This window comes from Spodoptera frugiperda, chromosome 29 (assembly GCF_023101765.2).
Source record: "Spodoptera frugiperda isolate SF20-4 chromosome 29, AGI-APGP_CSIRO_Sfru_2.0, whole genome shotgun sequence".
In the NCBI taxonomy this organism is placed as follows: domain Eukaryota; kingdom Metazoa; phylum Arthropoda; class Insecta; order Lepidoptera; family Noctuidae; genus Spodoptera; species Spodoptera frugiperda.
Genome location: NC_064240.1, coordinates 11,701,875 through 11,729,433, shown reverse-complemented (window position 1 = coordinate 11,729,433; position 27,559 = coordinate 11,701,875). Strand labels below are relative to the sequence as shown.

General features: G+C 35.5%; 1 protein-coding gene across 1 annotated transcript in view; it reads left to right on the top strand.

The window, feature by feature from the left end:
* Positions 1 to 27,559, top strand: part of LOC118268115 (V-type proton ATPase 116 kDa subunit a 1) — a 40,146-nt gene that overhangs the window by 9,839 nt on the left and 2,748 nt on the right. The window contains exons 2-13 of the mRNA XM_035582397.2: positions 1,436 to 1,565; positions 12,892 to 13,059; positions 17,074 to 17,400; positions 23,448 to 23,624; positions 23,951 to 24,163; positions 24,397 to 24,547; positions 24,947 to 25,320; positions 25,610 to 25,719; positions 25,810 to 25,937; positions 26,152 to 26,369; positions 26,726 to 26,900; positions 27,193 to 27,361. Of these exons, the coding sequence (XP_035438290.1) occupies positions 1,449 to 1,565; positions 12,892 to 13,059; positions 17,074 to 17,400; positions 23,448 to 23,624; positions 23,951 to 24,163; positions 24,397 to 24,547; positions 24,947 to 25,320; positions 25,610 to 25,719; positions 25,810 to 25,937; positions 26,152 to 26,369; positions 26,726 to 26,900; positions 27,193 to 27,361 (2,327 nt within the window). The 5' untranslated portion in view covers positions 1,436 to 1,448. The remainder of the gene's footprint in view (positions 1 to 1,435; positions 1,566 to 12,891; positions 13,060 to 17,073; positions 17,401 to 23,447; positions 23,625 to 23,950; positions 24,164 to 24,396; positions 24,548 to 24,946; positions 25,321 to 25,609; positions 25,720 to 25,809; positions 25,938 to 26,151; positions 26,370 to 26,725; positions 26,901 to 27,192; positions 27,362 to 27,559) is intronic.

Below are 27,559 nucleotides of genomic sequence, written 5' to 3'. Positions count from 1 at the left end.
CATCGACTTTTGGCCAGTTACATACTACCAGTATGTAGCATCATCTCATACATACTGATCTCATAGAGGAGCATTCTGCCTACAAGTAACGGACTATATCTTGAGTCCGTCCACTGACAAAAGTGTGAATTAATAAGATAACTAGTCGTCATTGTGCCCAACCTCTCGTCTCAATGTATGATTAGTGTATCCTGCATCCGCCAAATCAAGATCCTGGTTGTTACATGACCAAACTAGTTGACCTCCCTATCTATGGTACTAAGTATGATTGCATAGTTTAGCTTATATTGGACTGGTTATCATTTATGGGTAGTGTGATAGTCGGGAAGTCGGTTGCTGGGTCAGGTGGGGCTCTGATAGGATCCTAGTGGCTTTGTGGGTATTTTAGTAGAATGTGGTTTGGTTCATCTTATAGTTGAATTTTTTTCTGAAGCTTTTTCTCTGCTACGTTTAAAGACACTTTATCAGTGCCGACCGTTTTTTATAATCACACTAATATTATTAATGAGAAAAATTATTTGTTTGAATATTTGTCTGTCAATCGAAATCCGTTCAGTATATTCAGCGGAAACTACTGAACGGATTTTGATTAAATATGAAATTTGGTATACAGACTTATCCCCATATATGATTATTTTGTCGGAAACGCGGAAAATCAGCCGCTAACAGAGTTATGTACTCAAGCACTCAGTATTTTAAGGTAACTATAGTTTACTAAACACTTTAGATTATATATTATATGAACTATGAAGGCATAGGAATGAATTTATTATTAGTTTCAACATTTATTATGACAAACAGCGTATTGTTACGCTATGTAACTTCCCAGTCAATACATAAACGTCTAGTCTTGTGGCAGTAGCATTATTTGTTTATAGATTTCGTTAATTTATTGTTACATTTATGTTCTGCTTATGGCCCTGGCTTAATATGGGCATTATATTATAATGCTTCATTCTGACACTATTACAATTAGTATCCTTTGATTGGACATTATTATTGGATTTTCCGGTTTAGAGAATGGTTATAGGTACTGAAGACTCTTTCTTACTACTACTTAAGTTATCGATGCCAAAATTTCAATAAAAAATGTATACACTTTTGGACATTAATATTGTGGTTTTTATTTTTATCATTACAGCATAATTTATTTAACGAAAACTATATACATTTCTATTCTCGAAAAAGAAAAAAAGATATCTATTGCACTTCTTACAAAGATAGCATAAGGGTGCTTTTCCATCAAAGATGTGCTACAAAGATATAATAGCTAAGCTTTGAAACTATGTGACCATTTCCACTGACACTAAGCTATGTAGGTATGCGAGCAAGATGCGGTCGAGGATACGATGTATCACTAGTTGGCAAGCGATTGATAACAAACATTTTTCCATATAAAAAACATAGCGTTACAATTATTACTTGTTGATTGCAGGTAACCAGTGACCATGGGCACGATGTTCAGGAGTGAGGAGATGGTGCTGTGCCAGCTGTTCGTGCAGCCCGAGGCGGCATACGTCTCCATGTATGAACTCGGAGAGGCTGGGATTGCACAGTTTAGAGATGTAAGTTTATAACAATAATAGAGTATATATACTTTGTAAAGAAAATAACGAAAGATAGTTGTAAATGAAGAAAAATCATGTTTCGTTCAAACAGTGTCAATATGTTGTTTAAAAGGAAATGGCAACAATAAGTCAAAGGATATTTATTTATTTATGTTTAAAATATAAGTAATTGTTAGTTAATCAGTATACTGATTTGTGATCAAAGAAATCCGAATAATGTTTACTTGAATTAGACGATAGTCGGTACATTAGAACTCTTAAAACAAATGTAGGTATCTATGAGAGGAGAGATCTAGGAAAGATAGATCGAGATCTAGGAGTCACGCGTCTAGGGAGACGCGTGACTCCTAGATCTTGGATGTGCCCGTAACAGGCGTTGCACTATAGGGGACTTGGTGCCCCTTATCGGTGCTAAAGGTGACAACCAGGGTGGTTTTAGTGAGGTAAAACTCCCACATTTCTTAGTCTTTCTCTCCAAAAGGCTAGGCCAGTTTTAGAAGGTTTCCCCCGTCATCAAAAATAAGGTATCTGTGAGCCGTACCTTGCAACTAGTAGGTACACTTGACCAGCCACCACACAAGCTTTTCATCCTAGTAAGTCCAAACTTTCAGTTGAAACCCACAGCTGATATAACTAAACAGAAATTAACCTGGTTTTCAAACAAATTAAATACATAATGGATATTTTACGTACATTTGGCGTCAAGCCAAGGTCGGCTCTGCAATTTGACCGCTTTCTTTTTTGAATGCACACCTGTCTATACGATGTGGCTAGTTTATCTCAACTGTGACTGTTACATTCTGGAGTGTATTATACATATAGTAAATTCAAACTAAAAGCTGGGCTTTTTATTGTAAAATTTTACTTATGTTTATATAAAGACGACAGCGTGCAATATTTTTTTTTGTTTGGTCTATTTCGTATCATTACTTTTTTAATTTGACCACGCAAGCAAAAATTCTGAAACGCTACAGAGTCTTAAAAAGCACTCGAAACGTTAAAATTTACTAGAAAACAGCGGGCGACAGATGGATGGACGTTACTACAAGTGGCACCGACTTCTAAACTCGCAGTAGTAGATACAGGCAATAGCTCCATTGAAGAAATGTAATATTTTGGATTTTAGTTTAAGGTTTTTAGTTTACGGCAGTCGGTGTTATTTTTCTCTAAAATAAATATAAATAAAGGTTCAAAACAACTTTCCACCTTGTTCTACCTACAATCTAGTTAAATACAATATCTAATTTTAATACTTAAGTAACCAAATAGTTTTATCATTGAAATAATCAAAGCTTTGAGATATACCATTTATTTATTAAAAGTAAAACAAACTCCGGTTAAATTGTTTTAAAATAAACATTTGGAACAATTCTGTTATTTATTGCATGTACAAACTAGATTCACGTGACGTCTTGTATTCTTAATGTTAAACGATTATTTTTAAACAAAATATATACAGAAAATACTTGGTCCTACGGTTGAAAAAAATATTATGAAACTCACAACCGACTAATGGTAAGCAGTCGCTGTAGTTTTGTTAAACCAGAGCTAGAGTGTGTATCAAAAGTGCATTGCAGACTTGCAGGTATAGGAAACTGTTCAAATGGGCCATCATTCTCAGAGGTGAGGACTTTTTTTAATGGAACAAACCCGCCACAACCTCCCAAAATCGCTATAACAACTGTAAACCACTATCTACAATAACATCCCATGAAAAAGCCGGAAAACTGAAGTCCGGCGCGTCTCAGCGACATGAATAACTGTCTTGGATCCCGCAACGAAATAAATCAGAAGATATTATTAGAGGAGAAAAACTGGAAACGATTGTTTCCATTTCCCTCGGTGAATTTTACGCTGAAGACAGAATGAGTTAAGCCTAAAGGCACAAAAGAGACTGCACAACAGCGAGAAGCTCAGTCGTCTAGTACCACGGAAATTTTACTCAGAACTAAATGGGGTCCGATGTGTGAGAAAGTGAAGACTTCTTGAAAATGGTGGCACAATCAAATAGTTACTTTAGCCAGTTCAAAAATATCACAAGCTATCAAATTTTAATGTAGATACAATATTATGGCATGTCAGTCGCGTTTATTTTGTCATCAAGTAAAGTTCCGTGGGCGTCTATTAAAGGTAGTAATTCATATATTTACATCACCGATTATAGACCGCCCCTACACGCCATGTGTGGGTGTAAGAGAACCTACAATTCACGTAAATGTCATTGATGACTTGACACCATGCTTTATATTTGTATGAATGAGTAGGTAGAGAAATACGAGCACGGAGGAATTCTAGGACAATGGAGTTTCCATGACTCAAGCCTTGCCCGAGGCCCGTAAAAAGTAGTAGAATGCAATTTTTTTAAAAATACGTTTAATGAGAATACCAAGAGTGACGAAAACAAATAGTAAAATATATAATATAAAAGCATGATACATAGTTTTCCCGAGTTTCTCTAGGTATTTGACTCATTACCATTCGGAAAAACATAAAAATATTATTGTAGATTTTTAAAGTCATCATCAGCCCGTCTGTTTGCGTCTACGACTGGACATTGAACAAACACAGACCTAGTGAATATTACATTGAACCTAATCTTCAGCCCTGGTAAGATTTGTAGAAACGAAAATTTAGTAACTTGTTTCAAATACAAATCATTTATTTGGTAATATGGGTAAATTACATTAGGTTTTGAATAAAAGAGTACAGTGCCGAACATATTACGCCTCAAGACATGCAAATGTTTACTAACTAGATTTTTTTATTTTAGATTTGTAGTAATGAATCTATTGTTTCTGAAACTGGCGTAATTGAGAGTATCTTTTCCCGTCTGATCTCTTGCACTCATTTTCCTATCTCCTGTAACAATTATATAAACCTAAGCTCCTATCTTACATTCTTAAGACCACCAGCGCAGTATTTACCAACTTAGTATGAACACATGTTACAAATATGTACCACTGTTTACATACATTGACTGTTCTTATCACCCATTAGCCATTACTATCAATATCTCTATTTACTTAAAACAAATCGAATGCGATAACTTGTGTTGCACCAGTTCTATTGAGTGCTGCCCTACATAGTAGAGAGAAAAATATAAATATGAATGAAGCTAGACAGATTAGAATAAATTCCCCTTCTCTTACTGAGGGTGTCCTGGGCTATTTATACATTTGACGGAAACTATACAGCAGCGTTCTTTGATACACCAGAACGTTTAAAACTGCAATACTTGTGGCAAATCTTTTTGTGTTAAGGAGGTCTAAAATCCAGCAGTGGCTTAGATAATAATTAATTAAGCTCCAGAACTAAGGACCACGGGTTACCGGAGCTCCAGCTCAAAGCAGGAGTAGAAACGAGATGATTTTTAGTAAGTAAGATTCTGACATTCCCTCTAGCATAGGATCGAATCATTTTCTCCCTTCAAAAAAAAAAAGGGTATACTCTTACTTAATTAAGAAAAGCATTATATTTATTAATAAAACCATAAGATACCTAGGTACAACAAGGTATAGTACCTAGGTATAGCTGACTACACCCACATCTATGATTGACGTTAACGATCGAGGCATTACCGTATCTAATACGTAAGTACTAAATACTTCATCCATTAGCTGACAATATCATTCAGCTCTGCGTTCACTCATTCATTCAAATTCATTCAATTACGACGCCATATTGCCCGTTCTAAACTTAGAAACAAATTATTAGAATATCGAATTCGAATATTACCTACGTTTATTGTGTAAGGTTTGTCTAAATGGAATGCTAATGCAAAGGTCATAAGATCGAATTTCAAATGAATGAACTCTTTACGTGAAAAGGTGCAGTTTAAAATTATTTTTTTAAGATAACCGTTTTTGCCCCACACTAGGATTTTCTCCTGTGTCGTGGGTGCCTTTACAAACATACAAGTTCACATACACATGACACCCAGACCCGAAACAACAATTTGTGGATCACACAAAGAGTTGCTCCGTGCGGGAATCGAACCTCGCTACCCGTTGCGCGGCAGCCAGTTGCCCAGCCACCGCACCAACCGTGCAGTCAAATTATTTGAAAGATAACCGTTTTCGTTTCAAGACCTTTTGTGTTAAATATTGAATGCACTTACTGCCAAATTGAACAACCGAAAAATCGAAATCCTTTGGATCGATCATAATTTTTGACAAAAACTATAGAACTAATGTCAAAAATCGATCTTAATTTAAAGATTTTGAATTGAAATCGGCAGTTAGTGGTGACACATGGTCGAGTAAATATCTCTTAGAAAATGACTTTGAGCAACAACCCAGTATACTTATAAAACTTTTTAATCTCCAAGAGTTCTATGGTGAAGATTGCATAGACGCAAACTTTCAACTTTACTAAGTACTTCTTCTGTACCAAACACACACGAAACTCTTTCATCGAATGATAACAGAACACGTACACCTCTAAACACGCCGAACTTTAATATTGGCAGAGACACAAGAATGCTCCCATTGCCATTCACCTATAAAGTTCGGTAATCTATTAGGAATTTGGCAAAATTGCCTCCTACATTTATTTACATATAAAATATTAAAAGTCATTGTGGGACACCTGAGGCCACTTCCCTAAATTATTTTCCGGCATGCGTTTCTCTTTCACCTCACGTGAACTAGACGACACGAAAATGAATTAATATTCGTTATTTTAGGTCACGGTAGTCACAATACATGAGACAAAGACAGGAGATACTTCCGTCTCGTCGAACCTGGATAATTCGGGTGGTATGTCCTCCCCCTGATTTCGCGTGCCACGACTATTATGCATGAAACAAGGGAGTGTCCGTGTTGTCGTGACCTGTACCGTGAGACAGGTCGTTTGGTAGACCTACTTCATTTTAATGTACGAAATGATTTGACTGTTCGTGTTAATTTGGCGACAAAGCTTTGGTTCATAATCTATGGCTCGGTGTGGCTCTTTGCCTCTATAGTTTACCATGAAATCAGCTGAAATAATCTGAACCTTCACATGTAAGTTACCTACAATGATCGTTACGTGAGTAAAACTCAACACAAATGTTATTACCCCATTTTAAATGTGGATAACTAACTCAATGTAATGGATTTGACATAATTGGTCGAATGTCAGTGTCACTGTCAATCCCATATTATTGAGCTTTCTGTTTACTTTTTCGCGTTTAAATCATATTTCTCTAGGGGACAATTTTTGGTAGACTTATGTAAGAGAAAGTTTTTAAAAATCTAACACCATTGTATCACGATCCAATGGCCTTCTTCTAGCAAATATATTTCTATTCTATTATTCCAACCAGGGTGCTTCCAAATACTAGGTCATCGACCCATTTGTCAAACGGTGACATAAAATACTCTGTGAATGTTTCCTCAGCCATCACATTTCATTATTATAATCGACAAAGGGTGTGTTTATTTTGATATTAGAGTGACAACAAATGTTAGGAGAACACCTTGACAGTGGAGTCGATGTCAAATATCAATATGACATTAAATAAAGGCTTGTTTTCCTTCTGCTTTTCTTTTTCAGGTTAGGGTCGGGTTCAAGTGTCGATTTTGGGAATAGTATCTTAAATTTAATTTAACCGATGAAAAGTCAGGGTACTATAAGTAAATTAGAGTTATTATTAAATGTTCTGTTAGCTTGGTCAGTATTATGTGGCTTGGTTACCTATAAATTATTTTATTTGAATGGTAATACTGCAAAAATTGTCAGTCTGTTATTTATGTTAATTTTGTTGTTAAAGTAAACAATAACAATTTTAACAATACTTCCCTAAACCTTAAGGCCGCGACCCCTCTTGTCCGATGCGCTATGTTGCGTCACAGCAACGCAACAAACAAATGGGGCATGCCATAAAACATATGTGGAAAACGACGCTAGTGACAAGTGACATCAATGTCATGAATGACAAGTGATACCTATAAGAATTTTTCATTCAGAATCTGTCATTAACTATTCAAAGAAAACAAAACAAAAACAATAAACCTGCAAAAAACAAAAAAAAAATAAAAACAATAAACCTGCAAAAACAAAAAAAACAAAACAAAAGAAAGCTCTAACCTAGTTTCAAGGTCAAACTAATAAATAAAGGTTACATAATTAAAATTAATCAAGAAACCGTCTAGACCTTCAGGGCAGCGATCAATCGTTAATGAGCTAGCAGCCTTCACGAAAGGCATTTATACATTAGTAAGAATGTCTGAATTATATACAAACATATACAAACTCCTTTGGTGCAATCGATAGGTCGTTTGAAGTAGGAACCTCAAGTTCATGTGTTAAACATGGCCGACTATGGTTAGGTACTGCTTTTATCCAGCAGTGGAAGTCTTCTGGATGTTGATGGTAATGATATTGATGAACTATGGTTAGTAAGTACTTCATCATCATCTTGATTTAATCCCACAAACCCCTCCAATCAAAATTGTATTGTTCTCTTAAACGGTACTGGAGACAGGGATAAAACAACCTTCCGACCGCAAAAGGACCGAATAGAAAGATATGCGTTAATAACTTGACATGCCTTTTTTGAGAGGGGATTCTCACTAGGATTTTCTCCTGTGTCATGGGTGTGTTAATATAAACATACATTTTCACATACACGTGATATCTAGACCCAAAACAACAGTTTGTGGATCTCACATAGAGTTGCTCCGTACGGGAATCAAAGCCGCTACACATTGCGTGGCAGCAGGCCACAGCATCAACCATGCTGTCAAATGTTGTGTACGTAAACGTTGAAATTATAAAAAACAACATTTTTACGCATTTTAATATCTTATGAGGGGTCGAATGCATAACAAGGAGGTCAGAGTTTGAGATAATTCTCAATACGTGATACTGATAGCTGTAATCATAAGTATTGTGTAATACAAGTATATAAATAGATAACACATTACTACACTTGTTTATTACTTTAAACACATGACGTTAATTCGATTGTAACTCCAGTAATTATAACTTTACTACAAAATTATGAGTTCGCATAAGTAGGTAAGCTCAAAGCTAGGAATTTGTTGACAATTGCATTTTTACTGCTTCGTTGTTTGAGTAATTGACAAATGGTCTCAAGTTTCATTTCAGGGTCAGGCAATTTTAGATTTCGCTGATTTTTTTAAGGGAGAAAATCATCTAATGACTAGTTCTCGCTTTGGGCGAGAGGGAGTGTCAGACTCCTACTGACTAAAAACCATCCCGTTCCTACTCCAGCTTTTCGAACCGGAGCCCCGGTAACCTGTCAATACCTTAGCACCTCAATGTCTTAGGAATAAAGTCTACTTTCGCTGTAGATCTAGTCTACATTAGGTATCTACTGACTAAGTACATAATCCCACAGTGAAGCGATTCCCACATATTCCTGACCCGAGCAATTGTACCCACTTATACAAAGAATTATTGTTTTTAATTGAAACGACAATGGTTTCTGTATCTTAAATAGAAGACAGACATAAAATATGTGTCGTTGAGTATGTATTTATCTTTATTACAAGGTTTTTTTTTTTCTTTTTCTTACCATCTTCGCAGCAGCAACCTACTGAAATTCCGGACTATCCTAGCGGGCTTACAGGAGTAGGAACGGGGTGGTTTTTAGTCAGTAAGAGTCTGACACTCCCTCTTCGCCTCACCCAAGGCGGAAGAAGTCACTGGATGATTTTTCCCCTTAAAAAAAAACCTACTGAAATCGTACTACACGTATACAATTTTTTTATTGAAAATGGAAATAAGAGTATATTTTACATTAAGATTGTGGTTTCTGAATCTTGTTCCAGTTCCAGAAACCACATTTCTTTTTTGGTTTTTTTGTATGTGATGTGTGTGACAAGAAAAAGTCAGTCACAGATTGTCCCTCAGGAAAAATAACACCTACGCTACGCTATATTTTGCAGAATACGCTAATGATTTACCTAGATATCAGAAATGCAATCTTGTATCAAAAATACAAGAGCTATATAAATACAAGAGAAAGTATGATACCTGCCTAGCAAAATATTTTAACGAACGTACTGATTTTTATCGAATTAATCTAGATGAGAAACGCAATGACTGGCTTGTTGGTTCAGTGATTCTGATTTCAAATGCGACTTGTCGAGAGATTTTCGGCTTTAATTAATCATGTAATCAAAATTTTATTGGGTTGTCGATTTTTTATTACTAAGTATTGAGTAAAAGTACTGAGTACTGAACCCGGACTTTTTATAAAATCGCGGTGAATTGTCCCCAATATAGGGTGACTGGTAATTAGTGTAATTATCCTCATCCTCCTCAAACGTAATTGTCCTCATGATTACAATCAATTTTCCCAAAGAACGTTTTTTTTTTGTATAGGTACTCATTAGTTTTATTTTTATCACAATAACAAAACAACAAAATTTCGAACGTGCTTTCTTTCATCTGATCAGCTGTTAATAGCAAGACGTAGCGTTCGAGTTATGGGAAGACTAGTATGTATTTTGGAACTTTACGCGCACATGCTAATATAATACAATCACGTGTTTAAAATATAAGCTTCACTAATTACCAGTCACCCTATATAACATTAGACTCAATAATAAAACTGGCGTTTACAAATCATTGGCCTTTATTATGACTGCTAAGGATTGAGAATCGGTCTTCATAGTGCTGATACAATACCATATAATATGATACGATTATGTTATATTTGAAGTAAGTTTTAATATTAAACATTACCTTTGTTAGATCGTTCTATAGAAGTGTAACATTAAAAAATCAATCAAGACTTGACTTTGTGTTTTGTACATTTACACAAACGAAAAAAAAAACATACAAATTATATTGTGTTCTTTTGTATGAGCTAGGTAAATGCGTACACAGCCTAACAGCATATGTTTACAATCAATTCTAGAAAATAAACAGTCCCTTCACCTTTTGCATTTTGAAGAATCGACCAAGCAATCGTAAGTCATCCATCCTACAAATATGTTAGTTTGTTACTCTGATGAAATTTGAAACAGGGGTAGATAATGGCCTAAAATAACACACAGGCCATTTTTTATCCCACGTTACCGTTGACCGACTTCAAAAAAGCAGGCAGTACTCATTTATTTTTATATTTACTTTTTTATTTAAGGCTAGTTACTAAATACATATTTCTATAGTCAGTTCTTCTGTTATACTTACATATAAAGTTACAATATAAAACATGTGACACCAATATACAGCAGCTGGTCGAGTTTACATCTCAATGTGACAGCAAATTACATTACTTGTACCTTTATTCGTTACAATCGCTCACTTCCCATTTCACGAGGTCTCTGCTCGACCTATTCAGGCGCTTGTACAATACAATCTGGATGTTCGGATTGTTAGGAGTATATCGTTGTGTAGTGTAGAAAATCTGGAAATCTGGTAGGAAATTAAAGAGTTATGAAACTGGAATATTGTTGAAACTTTGATGACACTGTTTACTTTTTTTTGCAATTGCTATAATCTACTACATTAAAAAAGAATTCAATTTCAATTGAACAGTTTTTTTTTTAATTTCGATAATTATTTCGGTTTATTCTGCATTTAAATCTCTAGATATAAACTTTATCTCTAGACATTTGGATTATTTTTCATTTTTTTCTTTGGACACGCATAGATTCTATAATTGTTATAAACATTATTTGATAATAGGTTCCCCTATCACAGCTTATATAAGAAAACCAAATGAAACGAAAATTCTTAATAAACACTTACATCTTTTCGAGGACTTAATTTTTGAAGGGGTTTAATCATCCTATGACTTCTGCTGCCTTAGGCGAGACCAGAGATAGTATCAGACTCTTACTGACTAAAAATCACTACATTCCTACTCCTGCTGTTCAAGCTGCTAGACAGTCTGCAGCACCGGTTACCTTTTCGGAGCCTAACAAGCCAGTTACAACATTTATTATCATTTTATATTTATTACAAACACAATACGTATTGACATAAAGAAGAAAACGATAAAACAGGGGGTATCCTATAACATTTAGGAAGCCACGTAATTCGTGCGGGGCGCGCCGTCAATAAAATGCAGATAAATTGTAATTGATCGACTGTATTCGTTCATATTACTGTTTCTGGCAACCTTGAACCGTCAAGGTTTTGTGCCCATTTAAGGAATAAACAAAATTATTTCAATGAAGGTCTTTAGTTAGTGTTACAAGTCATTTTACGTAATAGTGTGTATTGTGTGTTAACTGCATAATTTGCACAATGGTTAGACGACTGTCCTTGTAGACAGAACTGCGCTTACAGGTAGACAGAAGCTTAATTTTTTTCACGTATCTCGAAAATTAGACTATGTTTATATGGCGCATCAAGCGTGAGTTTTATAACGCACGTATAAATTTTATTCGGGCCTGTGCTTTTCTGGAATAAAACAAAGACTTCAAGGCCCTTAATACGAGTTTACTTTACGTTTAACGAGATCGAAACGAGACCGCGTTCGGTGCTGTGATTGATCGGCTTTACCAAATCAACCAATCATAGCGCCGAACGCATTTTAGGTCACCGGTGACCTACGTTAGTGGAGGATTTGCTTTCAACAGTTTTCTGATGGCGGTTAAAGGCTTAATCATCCGGTGTTTTAGTTTTATTGGCCTCCGTTTTTAATATAAATAAAAATTGTAACAACAATGTAGAATACAAACGACCAAACAGCTACCAGCTGCTTATAACCTAGACTAGATAGTCGTTAAGCCTAATTGAAGAGTGCGAAGTGCGGCGCGCTAAGTGGCCCCTAATAACAGTTAATAGTGTTCCAGCCTTGTAAACTATGCATATTTAATAGGAAGAGTGTAGGTATTGGTGCATTTTAAAAATAATACTCGTTCATTTCAATTATAAGTCGGTTTCTCGAGTCATGAGCGACGCTTCTATTGATACAAATGTCTGAAGACTACGACAACAGCTTTTTATTGCATGATAAAAGATTTACAGAGTGTAAACAGAACGCTCGATGGTAAAGAACAAGGTTTATTATAAAAAAAACTATGAATTCAATGTTTATTTTTCGTAATAATAGTTGCAATGAACTGCTTAAGGCTGATGTTGCGTGAATAGCACAAAAATAAAAACCAAACATATGCGTTTTTCGGGTGCTTTCCGTTTACCCCCTGTATTTAGGGGAAGAACTTTGTTCATCAGTATACGTTATTATGTATATTATATAACTCTTTCTCTCTCTGACCTGACAATTTAAGATATAATCTCTGGAGATCACAGTCATCCTAATTTGTCAGGTGAATCAGTTCTGGATCTGACATAATAAAAGTCTCATTCTCTTTTCATTCTATCTTTTTAACATGATTTTGTCTCTCTTCCGCAGTTAAACCCTCACGTGAATGACTTCCAACGCCGCTACGTCAGTGAAGTCCGGCGATGCAGCGAGATGGAGCGCAAGTTGCGCTGGGTGGCCGGCGAGCTGCCCGAGCCACCGCCTCCGGCGAAACCTGAACGCTGTAGTTTGAGCCCTCGAGAGATCAACATATTGGAGGTAATTGCATCACCACATTATCTTTTTATCTTTTAATGGATCTGCTCGTTTACCAGCTTAGGTAAACGAGCAGATGGAGATTGTAAGCAATCGCCGCCCCCATGGACGCTTGGAACACCAAAAGCGTTAGTAATTTAAGGGTTGTTGAGGAATCGGGGATTGGGAAAGGGGGTAATTGAGCCTCCGGTAACCTCACTCACACAACGAAATACAACACAAGCGTTGTTTCACGTCGGTTTTCTGTGAGGCCGTGGTATCACTTCGGTCGAGCCGGCCCGTTCGTGCCGAAGCATGGCTCTCTCACACTCATCAAGGCTTGATGCATCTAAGAGATAATAATACATCATAACAGAACAAAAGAAAATACTAGTTTGGGGCAACGTTTTAAACAAAGCATTATTGCTCGCAAAAGTTTTCACAAGCAAGCGAAATAATGTACCTAACGCTAATCTACATTTCACATTTTTAAAGTGTGCATTTTTATATACTCACTTTTTAAGTGAACTTAAATATCGTGCTATTTCTGTCATTTTACAAATAATTTGTAGAGACAGAACCGTATTAAAATGGATTTTAAGTATTTGAACATCAGTTTATAAAATCTCATTAAAAACAGTTAAATTCTGCACTATCCATAGACATAACCTTAACCCTACGCTGAATAGTCTTACGATAACAAACGCGAATCTATCTTTGGTTTGATGTTGATAAAGCTCTAAACAATACAACATTTATACCCTCCACACAGATTCATCTGCTCTCGAGATTGAGATAAATAATAATGACGTGCACTAACAAATTCTACGTAACACCTACTACTCGTACTCACGTCAATCCACACTTTATTACCACACATGAAGCAAATACAGAGACGAGATGTCATAACCGAAATTCCCCTCTTTATTTTCCAACATATAGTCCCATACTGCAAACGCGTTGCCAATTGTCCATATTTTAAAGGTAAGCGTCCACAGGCCCGCATCGTACGCATTCCGTATGACGTCATCAGTACGCATCGCATGTAGGCATTGTCAATGCTGCGGTCCGTACGATGCGGACCAGTGGACGCAGTTGTATGAGTTTCTGTACAAGACAACTAAACGTGCGATTCCTACTAGTCACAGTGCACAATCACATTATGGCATCTCCCATTTGTATCTGCTTACTTCATGTTACCACATTCAAAGAAAAACAAAACTTATAATACATAAGAAAATATGAAGAAGGAAGCAATTCATTCAGTAAAAACATATTTCAATACTACTCATCAATACAAAACGCCTACAATAAATAAAATCAACTAAACAGAACGAAGAATAATTGTTGATAGATTCTCAGAGAAGAATAGTAAATAATGGCTAAAAAAACACACCAGTTGTCATTAAGAAGAAGATTAATAGTAATGTTCGGTTGTAAAGAGCACAAACCTATTAATTTAGCTTACGCACAGACACACATCTGTTATTATTGCCAGACCAGACACTATAATACAACTATAAATACCATGTTTATATGTATGTGTGTTTGTTACCCAATATCGCAGTAACTGCTGGACTGATCGCCGTGAAATTTAATTTAGTACAAGAGCTGGATTGTGGTTTGTTGTAAGTTTGGGTGCTGTGTAGAAAAGTTTTTAGATATTAATAGGGTTTTTGGTGAAATTAATGGTTGACTTTTAAAATAGTACTTCTGATTTAGTATTAAATGTCCGTATTTTTATAATATCTAGCTGTTAATTAACAAAACTAATACTGTCAGATAGGGAATAATCATCAGTATGAGACTGTCGCCAACTGTGTTAGTCTTATTAAATAATAATTCTTAGTAGATCACTGCCAAAAATCTCACTCTACAGTAACCTTAGTATTGGTTGGTTTATTCAAGCCGGCTCAATCAGAGCACCGAATCGTGCTCTTGTTTCGGTTACTTTAAACGTAAAGCAAACGCGTACTAAATGTACAGAATTCTGGGATCTTACTGAGAGTTTGGTAAATGAAAAACTAAACAACAGTTTAATCAATGGAAGAACTTAAACACAAAACCTTACAATAAAAATAACAAAACAGGTAACGAAACAAAGTTATAAAACAATACAAACAATAGGCTCACCCCTATTACATGGGACTTATAACACAAATGGTGAAAAGTTGGTTTACATTGCGTGCCGTAATGTGCACGAAATAAAAGGCGTGACGTTATGTGTCGCTAAATAACAATAATTTATTCAAAAAAGAACTGAAAACTTTATTAAATAAGCAATGTTATTACCGTGTTAAAGATTTTTTAAATGAGGATTTATAAGTTAGTTGTTTGAAATATTTTAAGTTTAGTTTTTTTTAATAGTTTTTATAAATTGTATTATTATTTCGTACGCCAATTACGGCAAAACATGTTGAGACACAATTTTAACTGTACTATCTGTATTTGCATTTATATGTATAGGTAGGTAATGTTATCTACACATGTTTATACACATAAATTTATCTTTATCTTTAAAAAACCAACAAAATACAGAACAAACCGCCACATACAACTAAACACAATTAATACTATGTCACAGGCATCTATGAAACAATTAGCGACAAGGTTACACCAATTAGATCCCTCGGCACAGGATATAGTGGGGATCACAGGACACAGTTATTGTTATTTATGAGTTGCCATGACATCATACTGCTGCCCGAGGATGTTGTAATAGACCGAGGATTGCTGTAGGATCTGGCGGATTAATGCTTAGCTAAGAAAGGCGCTTGGAAATGTTTAGCTTGTCTTTAAGGTTGAATTTTGTATCAGTTTCATGTTGTAGTTAGTGAAAATATTGATAGAAAATAATTTATCTTTGATTTGTTGGGTTCTTTCATCAACAAAGCCTTTTTGGTTAATTCTCAATTAATGATTCCAAATTTAGGCGAAAATTAAACGAATGACCTGCATCTTAATTTTAGCTTTTGATCAATTTCATAATGCTTTAACTGATTTCAGGATTAGTTTGACCTGGATGTATGTATGTTTATACATACATCCAGGTCAAACTTAAGTCCTGAATCTGGGCACGATTATCTCACGGTTGTCCGAACAAATTTTGATGTGGTTTTGAAGTTTAAGAGAAGGTTTTATTATATTAACTGAATTCAAAATGTTGAGAAAATTATTATATAAAACAAAAGATGACTCGTGACCTGAAACCTCAGATGAAATAAATTAACAATATGCCATCATGAGCTGAAGAAAACTTACTGACCCAAAAAACCAACTACAAAATGGCAATTCAGTGTAACATTCATCAAGAGAAATTTCACACACAAAGTATTACTTCAATAACAATCATCATTGCAATGTACGCAATAACATAAAGTGGCCATTAATACCTCGATTTAACGATTCTGTTGCAGTTCCATGAAATGCATTTTGTTCGGCTACTATTTAATGTTCCATATAAATGCACCAGCAGTTATCACTATTACATTACTAAGAACTATTTTGTTTTACAACTTACTTTGAAATTAGTAAATGAATGCTTGCTTTGACTTTTATCGTTCCATCTTCGGTTTGAATATATTAAAATGAATACAGCATAAAAGAAAGTTCACCTCTTACTAACCCCAGACAAAAATACAAAGGGAATGGTAAGAATAATGTAAAAAATATAAAGTAAAATCTATTACATTTGTTTAAAGTCAAAATTATTTATTTCGAATAGACCAAAAAGGCCCTTTTGAAAGTTAAAGCAAATACTATAACATTAAAAAAATTTGTCTGTCGTTCATCCTCTAGTAAAGTCAGACTAGTGAAGGTATTTGCTCGTCTCAAAGAATAGAATCCTATGGAGAAGAACGAGCAAGAAAGTCCATAGATTAATTCGCGTTTTCAATCAGTTTCACAATACAATTCTTGGTTACAATGTTTCATTGGTTCAATTATGTGAGAACAATATCACAGTCAAAGAGATAGATTTAGGTAGGCTGTTGTGCGTTCTTTACTGAAAAACTAATTCTAACAAATCTTCTTTTCCAGGAAAGAATCGACTTCATAGAATCAGAGATACAGGAGATAACAAGAAACGCAAGGAACTTGAAGAGTGACTATTTAGCTCTAATAGAACTGAGGACTCTGATAGAGAAGATGCAGACCTTCTTCCAAGACCACAGTGCACAACGGAAGATTTCTGCGTCCGTACAAATATACAACAATGACGCGGTGTTAGGACATCTTGGCTTCATAGCTGGAGTGGTGACCACGGCAAGGATACCGGCGTTTGAAAAGATGCTTTGGAGGATATCGCATGGAAACATCTTCTTTAAACAGGCGCAAATTGATGAGCCTTTGAAGGATCCTATCACGGTAAGGTCTATTTTTGAATGAAGTTCTTTGAATTTTCTGTGTTCCATTTCTTTATGTATCTACATTTTGCTATCATCACAGTAAGATTCATTTTTGAATGAACTTATTTGAATTTTCTGTGGTCCATTTTGTTATGTATCTACATTTTCTTATCATCGCGTTAAGGTTCATTTTTGAATGAACTTCTTTGACTTTTCTGTGTTCCATTTTTTATGTGTCTTCGTATTCTTGATTCTTTTCGTCGTGGTAACAATGGTTTTGTTTACACGCCTATAATTTTACTCCGCAACCAAACTCTTTGAACGGAAACTATAAAGTTGTTCGGTTGTCGGAAACTGCGGTTATGTTAGTAGTAACACACTAAATTAAATCTATGTATATTTAGAATTTAGACCAGTTTCTTTAGGGGAGATACCCTATTATATGTATACGTAATAATCCAAATTAATATCTGATTAAAGTTTCAAGTCTTATCAAACAAAGTTATTTGCTCATTTAATATTATAATTGTTTGACTACACATTAAGTCTAATGTATGGATAAGGTCCTTCAAATCCATTATACACATACTTACCATACTTAAAATGGTGCTCCCATTATAAGCATAAAATAAATATTTTAACCAAACACCCTTTCTTCACCATGGCACCTATCAACAAACCGTTACTTTGAAAACATGATTCCTAAACAGTATTGATCTGATTTGTCGGTTTGACTATGAAAAGGTTGGGAGTTCAAAGCAAGTTCATGGTGAGCCCTTGAACTACGTGACAAGCCCACGCAGAGATGTATATTTAGCAGTAGCTATGGTATATTTTGTAACCCGTTTTGATATAATAATGGAAGGTATCAAGGTACCTATTACTGATGATAGCTGATGTTTGGATACAGCTTTTCCTGATATCAGAAGTACAATAAACTCTGGCTTTTTTGAGGTGGAAAAATCATCCAATTACGTCCCCCGCCTTGGGTAAGGCAAGAGAGAATGTCAATGTCATTCTCTTACTGACTAAAAACCACCCCGTTCCTTCTCCTGGTTTGAGCTGGAGCCCCGGTAGCCTGTTACTTTGTCCGCAGCTCCTAACAAAGTCTGCCTAAGTTGACATTTTCGTTTAAAAAGAAGACAGCGTGACTTACAAATGAGATTTGCTTAGGCATGAGTTTCTTTCTCGTGTTATGGCTTGTCACAGTTAAACTTTTTCATCATTCATACGTGTTTTGCTATTTTTTTCATCCAGTGCCTTTGCTGATCCCACATACTTTAGAAATATTCTTATTCTATCTACTATCACACACACTCCTCACTTTCGTACAATAGGTACCTCAATTCATCCATCATTTCAGTCATTCCCTTCCTCACCGATTCAAGATTTAGTTTCCATTCAATGCCATAAAGTTTGACGCATTGTATCGCTGCGGTCGCCTGTAGGACAGAAATAGATAATTTGCTATTTTATTCCACCGATATTGGCAGGCAATATATTTTGTTAACGGCACCTCTATAAATTTTGCCGGTTTTGCCTTCGTTTCTATCATATTATTATTTTACCGATGAGGTATAAATTTGGGTTTCTGTTATGTACTTATGTAGTTGTTTGTCGAACATAATATTAGATAACAAAATAGAAAGTAGATATAAACCTTTTATATTGTCTTGTTGTAGTTGTAGCAAATGCTACCAATATACGAATAATGGGTCATTTTTTTGAGGGGGGGAAATCATCCAATGACTTCTCCCGCTTTGAGTCAGGCAAGAGGGAGTATCAGACTCTTATTAACTGAAAACCATCTAGTACCTACTTCTGCTGATATAGTATAATGGGTCTTGAGTTTGATGTTTACCTACTGGGATTTATGATATTCTAAATTCTTGCTACAAGATCTCGCCTTGTGTCCGATCGTCATCTTGGAAAAAAATACTATAGCAACTACTTCATTGAATAATCTGATATTATCGATAGGTATAATTAACTAAAAATCCTTTATATACATATTTTTAAATACCTATAGTCAATGCCGTCGACCTATCTAAATCAGAATTATTCATTTAATAACATGTATGAAAGCTTCGTCGTAAAATGTTTGGTCGCCTCATGTGAACCGAACACGCAATGTACATGTTAGACGGAATTATGTCCAAAGTAAATAACCCGCCTATGTACCAACCTATGTATTAGAATATGGAAACCGTCATTAAGGGAAACTTTAATCACAGTTTTTAAAATCATATTTGGGAATTTTTTAACGGTGTTATTTTGTGTGATTGGTTTTTAAAACTGATGTCGAGTTGAGTCAGTTTTGATGATATTTGATTGTAGTCTGTTATATTAAAGTACTTCATATTCAAAATAATACAACCCCAATCGTAGCTGTAATAATAGTTATTCTAAAGACAAACTCAATACCATTTAGTTCATTCAAAATCCACGCAATGTGCATCTGATGAGCAAAAATACGGTAGGCCCCATTGTATTCAAATGTAAGACTCGCTGGCCTAGGAACCAAGGATATAATTAAAAGTTACACAATTACCACCGAAATTAGTTTAAAGAAAACATTGAATATTTTTAGTTTATGATAGGATGTCAACGAACCATATGCCATGTTTTGTTAGAAACAGCTGACAGTTTTTCCACGCTTTTGTATTTAACACCGTTTTAGTACAATAGTTCACGAACTTTACTGAGTACAATACACCCTTAAATAAAGGTACATTGGCTATCTTGAATAAAAAGAAATGAAGTTTACTTTAGCAGTACATAGTTTTTAAATAATATCTTTCAAAGTCAAAGTCAAAATTATTTATTTCAAATAGACCACGAAGGCACTTTTGAACGTCAAAACAAATATTATAATATACAAAAAAAACTATATAAGTAAACAAATGTCTGTCTCTCGGTCAGTCTTCTACTGAAGCTATTTGCTCATTCCGAGGTGTAGGTTCCTATGGAGAAGAACGAGCAAGAAACTTCATAGGTTACTCTTTTTCAATTAAGTTATCAATACACTTCTTGGTATGGAATCTACATTGTCTTGGTAATCAATTAAATTCTATTCTTGGTTTATTCTAGAATACCATACTTTAATCAAAAAGGCTTCATTATTCATACGTCAAGGGCCTTTAACCTTTAAAAATCTAGATACTTTTTATAACCCAATAAAATTGTCTATCGATCGAAGCTTGTCTGCCTTACATTGACTTTATATTTTTAGATATTTGTAGATATCATTTTATTTACGTAATTAACTGCTTACTGAAATATAACATTATCTATATTCTAAATATAAATGTTATTTTTGTTTGTTATATTATCTTTAATTATTTGTCTGATGGTATTCTTCACCAACCACCCTTAAACTATCTCTTAACTAAGAGTCCCGTGACGTAGCACCTCAACTAACCCCTTACTTGTACTTTTAGGAGACACTTAAAGGTTGATAACTTACTTTTTCCCGATTTCCCAACAACCCTTAAATTGTTAATCCCCAAAAGGTCCCCAAAGATGTCCATGAGTGACGGTGATTGCTTACCATAAGGTGATGGAGTGCCCGTTTACTGGTTTATACCAAATTTAAATGTGACCGATCTTAGTTTACGGGTTCCTTAAAATTTAGTAGAGGTTGATAAAAATAAGCAAAAATATTTTCATTGAATGAACATGAAAATCGAATTCCATAATTATACTAGAATAGAATTCTCAAAATCTGACTGCAAGTCTGCAGTGAAACGCTAAAGTACTTTATGTGAGTTAACAAGTGGTCGGTCATTAACCCGCCTTTTATATTGATTTTTGTGGACGTTGTTACCCATTACAAAGCTTTTCATATAAAAAAACTTCGCGGCTATCGTTCGAATAGGGGTAGCAGGTAAATGCACTTTAAATTGAACTTTATGTAGTAACGAATTAGGACAGAATTGCTTATTGTAAGTGTACTTACCCTTTCCATTGAAAAGTCCAAAAAGAAATTAATATTACTGCATCCAACATGATTTTACTCCACTGTTTTCGTGTGCATAAGTCAAGTTTCCAATCATTAGCTCAACAATTACAATTAAAAATTTCTAGGAAAAAAACACAATATGGCGGTTGTCAGTTAGGAATAAATCTCCATTGCTCACGAAACAGGGCGATGACCTTCGTCTAGACGTGAAAACTGAGTGATTTATAGTCCGCAGGAAATGTTTTGATAGCTATCTCTTTGTTGGGCTTTTGTTTCTACGATTGTAGAACAGATGGAAGTTTATAGTTCTGTTAGATGGTTTGGAAAATACCGAGATAGATGGTGTTTATTTTCATAATTTGATGTGGTAGCTTGTCTTATTTTCTATTCTTTTATTTTAGTCTCGCTAAAATTCGAGAACTGCTGGCCCGATTTGGCAAATTTTGTGATCTTGAATTATTTCTGAAAGACCAGGAAGGTTTAAAATTAAAAGGGAGAAAAGAAAATAGGATAGAAATGTAAGAGATAAAAAACAAAAAAGAAGAATAAGAGATAAAAATTTCTGAGGCGGTACGAAGTTTGCCGGACTAGCTAATCGTAAAAGAAATCGTGCAGCAGCATTCTTAGATAAATCTAAAGCTTTAAAACCTTCATCCAGCCTGCCAAGCGTAGTGATTATGGCAAACCTTATGAAAGGTGGCCCTAGGCAAGTAGTGGACTGTTACGACCGTTAATGTTGCTACGACGACAGAAACAAACATAAACCACTTCTCTATTTCACACAAATACCCAATATAAATAAAAAACCAACCAGCTAACCCTCTGTCCATTATGGCATTAAAACGAAGCAACGAACAGCCTTGATCTAGTTTACCTACCGCGGAACAATAACAAACCCTTCAACCTACAACATGGGTAAAATTGTCCCAAGGGAACCAATCAACGTAACTATCCCTAAAAAGGGTGAAAATTATTGTTAAAACTCACGCAACTCAAAGGGATAGTTAATATGGAAAATAAGGGCTAAGCTATGGTTAGAATGGAATTTCCGCCAACTCTTTGCCGCTTGACGGTTTTAGGTCACTCAGCACCTAATGGAGTTATAGATAAATATGCTATTGAGACTGCAGTTCTTATATATATTCTCTCCACAAGTAGAGAAAGAAAAAAATGAAACAGTTTATTTTCAGGTGCACATTTCGGCACGTGTTGCCAATGTACGATGTACAACTAGCTTTCACCATTTTCGGTTATAAGTAATAGCGGATGAGCCTATTGCCAAATACCGGGCAATTCCAGACTCAGAAATTTTTGAAAAACCGATACTTTGCTCGACCCTGATTTTGAACCACCTTGCCGGCAGACGAAAAGAAAATAAATAAGGTTAAATACCAAAGCATAAATGACAGATTGTCATGATGTTGATTATATGTAATTGTTTCACACATCATCACCATTACTTTAAACAAACAAATGGAAAGTCATTAAAGCTTCCGTAAATAATAAAATTATTTCACAGTCGTTTAACATTTTTCTACAAAAATCCAAACGTTTCTACAGGAAGCTATGATTGTAAAAATGTAAATAACATCTTTATGCTGACAGCAATAATTCAGGAAACATATATTCTGTTAATATCTGCTTTATTGCAGCTCATTTGTACACTACAGAACTATTGAGATGGATTGCCAAAATTTACCCAGACCACTGGTGGTGGTAAAATTTTTGCAGATAAATCATGATACATTATTTCATTAATTAATTAAATAGAAGACATTTTAAAAATTGTACAGAATGTTAAATAAGACATACAAGACTTGTACATTTTACTTAATAAAGTCTCTTGATGTTATTTTTTATTCTAGTAAGGGCTTTTAGCTTTTAGTAACGTGGAGAACTAATGGGTAGGTCTTTGTTCAGCAGTAGACGTCTCTCGACTGATGATGATGATAATGGTGATAAAGGACTTTTAAAATTTTGTCATGAGCTGCTATATAATCATGTTTAACTAATCGTATTAAACCTTCTTTATTAAGTGCTAAATAATCTAAATCTATCTATTTTGTTGCCTATCTATATCTTGAAGTCTATCTAATTCTTTCCAGGGTCATGCGCTTCAGAAGACAGTGTTCGTAGTCTTCTTCCACGGAGAGCAAATCAAGCTTCGTGTGAAAAAGGTCTGCCATGGTTTCAAGGCCACCCTGTACCCATGTCCCGCGACGTATAAAGACCAGCTGGACATGTTAGCTGGAGTTGGAACCAGGATCAAGGATTTAGAAATGGTAATTATGATTGTAAAGGAATTTGAAGCTGTTAAAACTGAAATGAATGATATGAATAAAAAGGGAATGTGTGATGGCGCAACTTTTGGTATTATGAAATCTTTGTAAATTGCGATAAGTCTTATAATATAATACTACAGAAGAATCAATAGGCTATGAATTTATACATAATCTCAATAAAACTAAAAATCTTAAAAACGCATACCAAGTTGGATAATGATAGAAGTTATCCATGTTCATGGATATGAAAAAAACTCTAAAGCAAAGTTATCAGAATTGTACACATATCAAAACATTCTTCTCAAAATTGCCATTCTAACTTTCAGGTATTGGAGCAAACGGAGAATCACCGTCGCCTGGTCCTCACAAACATTGCCCGAGACATCAGCACCTGGATGGTAGCTGTCCGGAAGGAGAAGGCCATCTACCACACCCTGAACATGTTCAGCATGGACATCGTCAAGAAGTGCCTTATTGCTGAGTGCTGGGTTCCGAGGAGAGACCTCACTGCTGTTCAGAAAGCGTTGGAGAATGGAGTGGTTTGTATTAAACTTCTATCTTTATTATTAACCCCTATCCATCTACAGTTAGGCGTAGATATTTATACTTATGAATAACAATCAACTTAAGTCAATTTTCAATCACTACCTACCAGAGAAACTTCAGGCATCTTTTAGTCTAAGATTAAACGATGAACATACATAATATGATCATACATTTAAGAATCATTAAACATTATTTAATTTTAATGTATACCTATTCTGTGTTACAGAAAGCAAGTGGAAGTCCAATCCCATCGATCCTGCACTACGTACCAACCAATGAGACACCACCGACATTCAATAGGACCAATAAGTTCACGCGAGGTTTCCAGAACCTGATTGATTCCTATGGAATCGCCAGCTACAGAGAAGTTAATCCAGGTAAACATTTTAATCTACCGCTCTAATGTAGAAATTCCACTCCAGAAGTGTCACGTACTATTGATGATAGTGGTGATGATAAATAAACCAGTAATCATTCTACCTGCCATTGCCTCGTTGGCTGAGTGGTTGCAAGTGCGACTGCCGGGCAAGGGATCTCGGGTTCGATTCCCGGGTCGGGCGAAGTATTACTGGGTTTTTTTCGAAAATTTCTCAGTAGTAGCACGGAGTCTGGAAATGTGCCCGGTATATGGCAATAGGCTCACCACCTACTACATGGGATTTACAACATAAATTGTGAAATGTGGGTGTACATTGGCATTATGTACCATAATGTGCACCCCTTCGGGGAGTAAAAGGCGTATAATAATAAAAAAATAAATTATTCTGCCTTTTCAGCTTTGTACACAATCATAACATTCCCGTTCCTGTTCGCTGTGATGTTCGGGGACGTCGGCCACGGGATCATCATGGCGGCCTTCGCAGCCATCCTAGTCATTTACGAGAAGAAGTTCTTAAAGATTAAGACAGACAACGAAATATGGAACATTTTCTTTGGAGGACGATACATTATACTGCTAATGGGAATATTTTCTATATACACCGGTTTGATATATAACGATATGTTTTCGAAATCTCTGAATATATTTGGGAGCAGTTGGCGGAATGTGTATGAAGATGGGGTTCTCCGCAATCATACTATGTTAGAGTTAGACCCGAAGACAGCGTATACACAGACTCCTTATCCATTTGGCTTGGACCCAGCGTGGCAGGTGAGAATTTATTTCACGTTGATAAAGTAGGAAAAGTGAAGAATCATATTCTTCTTTCATCTTACCAATGGTTATGTTCTGGAGTTTCTTGCTCGTTCCTCTCCATAGAAATCTACACTTTGGAACGAGAAAATAGCTTCACTAGAGGACTGACCGACAGACAGACGTTATTAATATTATTATATTTGCTTTGACGTTCAAAAGTGCTTTCCTGGTCTATTTGAAATAAATGATTTTGACTTAGACTTTAACTCTGACTTTGACCTAATGTGTATCTTTTCTGTTCCAGTTCGCCTCGAACAACATAATATTCCTAAACTCATTCAAGATGAAACTGTCCATAATATTCGGCGTGATCCATATGGCGTTCGGTGTAACTATGAGTGTGGTAAACTTCAAGTAATTACTGTATTCATAGAAACTAGAATGTTTAGTACGTTTCCAATGATTGGTGATGACGATATAATTAATTATGTTTTTGTTCCGCAGCTTCTTCAGGAAGCCGGAGATGATATTCCTGCAGTACATACCGCAGATACTGTTCCTACTGCTTTTGTTTTGGTATCTTTGTTTGCTGATGTTTATGAAGTGGATCATGTATTCGGCTGTTGCGGAAGGTAAATGCTTACTCCACTAGTTAATACTTATTCTACACAACAAATTCTCGATCTATGTCTATATACAGCAAGTTTGGGATCTATAATTCTATTTCTCGCTATTTACATTAATATTGATAATGGTTACTCAGGTAGTTTATGACACCTGGACCAAAACAAAATGAACAATTTTACAGCAAGAAACCAAATACTCACATCACATATATTTTTTTAGATCCAGCACTAGGCACATCGTGCGCCCCTTCAGTGCTAATCATCTTCATCAATATGATGCTTATGAAGAGTTCTGAAGACAAGCCACCGTGCCGTGCAATGATGTACGCTGGTCAAAATGAGGTGCAAAGAACGTTCTTAGCGATTGCCTTCCTCTGTATACCCATCATGCTCTTTGGGAAGCCAGTCTATAAAGCGTTTTTGGCTAAGAAACGAAAGGTAAGAATGAGAACTTTATTATACAGAAAGAAAGAAGGGGAGAAAGCCCTTTAACTCATTAATTGAATTAGTTTAAATCTGTCCAGAACCCTAGAGAGAACATTATTTTTCTAAGTTGAAAAGATGCGTAGAGACGCATCTTCCCAAATTAGAAAAATAATGTTTGGCTTTTGATTCTTGAATAAACACATGAGCCCTTAAGGGTACAAATATTTTGCAATGGGTGCAATTATAATGGAAACGAAGTACCTATGATTAGCAATGATTTTCTTATATTAAAAAATATTTTCTCTCGTAAATCACTAGAAACATGAAAGAAAAGGAAAGATTCACACATATTATTTTTCTCCCTCCAGCAATACCAGCAAGGTGTTGAAACGGGTGACGAGGTCGCAGAGAAGGAAGGTCACGATGGTGGAATAGCAGAAGAGCTGATCACTCAATGCATCCACACTATTGAGTACGTGCTGGGTGCTGTGTCCCATACTGCATCGTACTTGCGACTGTGGGCGCTGTCACTCGCTCATGCGCGTAAGTTCATCTATATTTCTTCTTCTACTATCTATTATTACCCCAAGTTCTTCTCTTCTAGTAGTTTTACACCTACCACTTTATGTAGCTCTAGTGTTGTGGAAGTCCATGGGCGATGTCGATTGCTTACCATCAAGGTGATCTACTCATTGCTATAGTATTCTATGGAATGCCCTTTTTGGTATGCTAAAACCAAGACTAATGGATTGTCTATTTTGATTTTTTTCTATTTTTTGATGGAATAATGTCTTTTTTCTAAAACATTTCTAAAACAAGCTCTTTTCTTCACCAGAGCTCTCAGCAGTGCTATGGCAGCGTGTCCTGATAATGGGCATGGGTCCGCCCGGAGTGACTTCCATAAAGCTGTACATCATATTCGCTGTGTGGGCCTTCTTCACACTAGCCATCCTGGTGCTCATGGAGGGCCTGTCTGCCTTCCTGCATACACTGCGGTTACACTGGTTAGTTAAGATTTTACTACCCTGATTTACGGTTTTTGTATTTAACCGATTTTGTATTTCTATTAGAATTTCAAATCCATTAAATTGTAGATTAGAAAGAAACCATGTGCTCTAAATGGACAGTGAGGCACTGGCTTCCTGATCTATAAACACTCACTGAAGATCTCTGATTAAAGTCTGGTGACTGATTGCAGATGA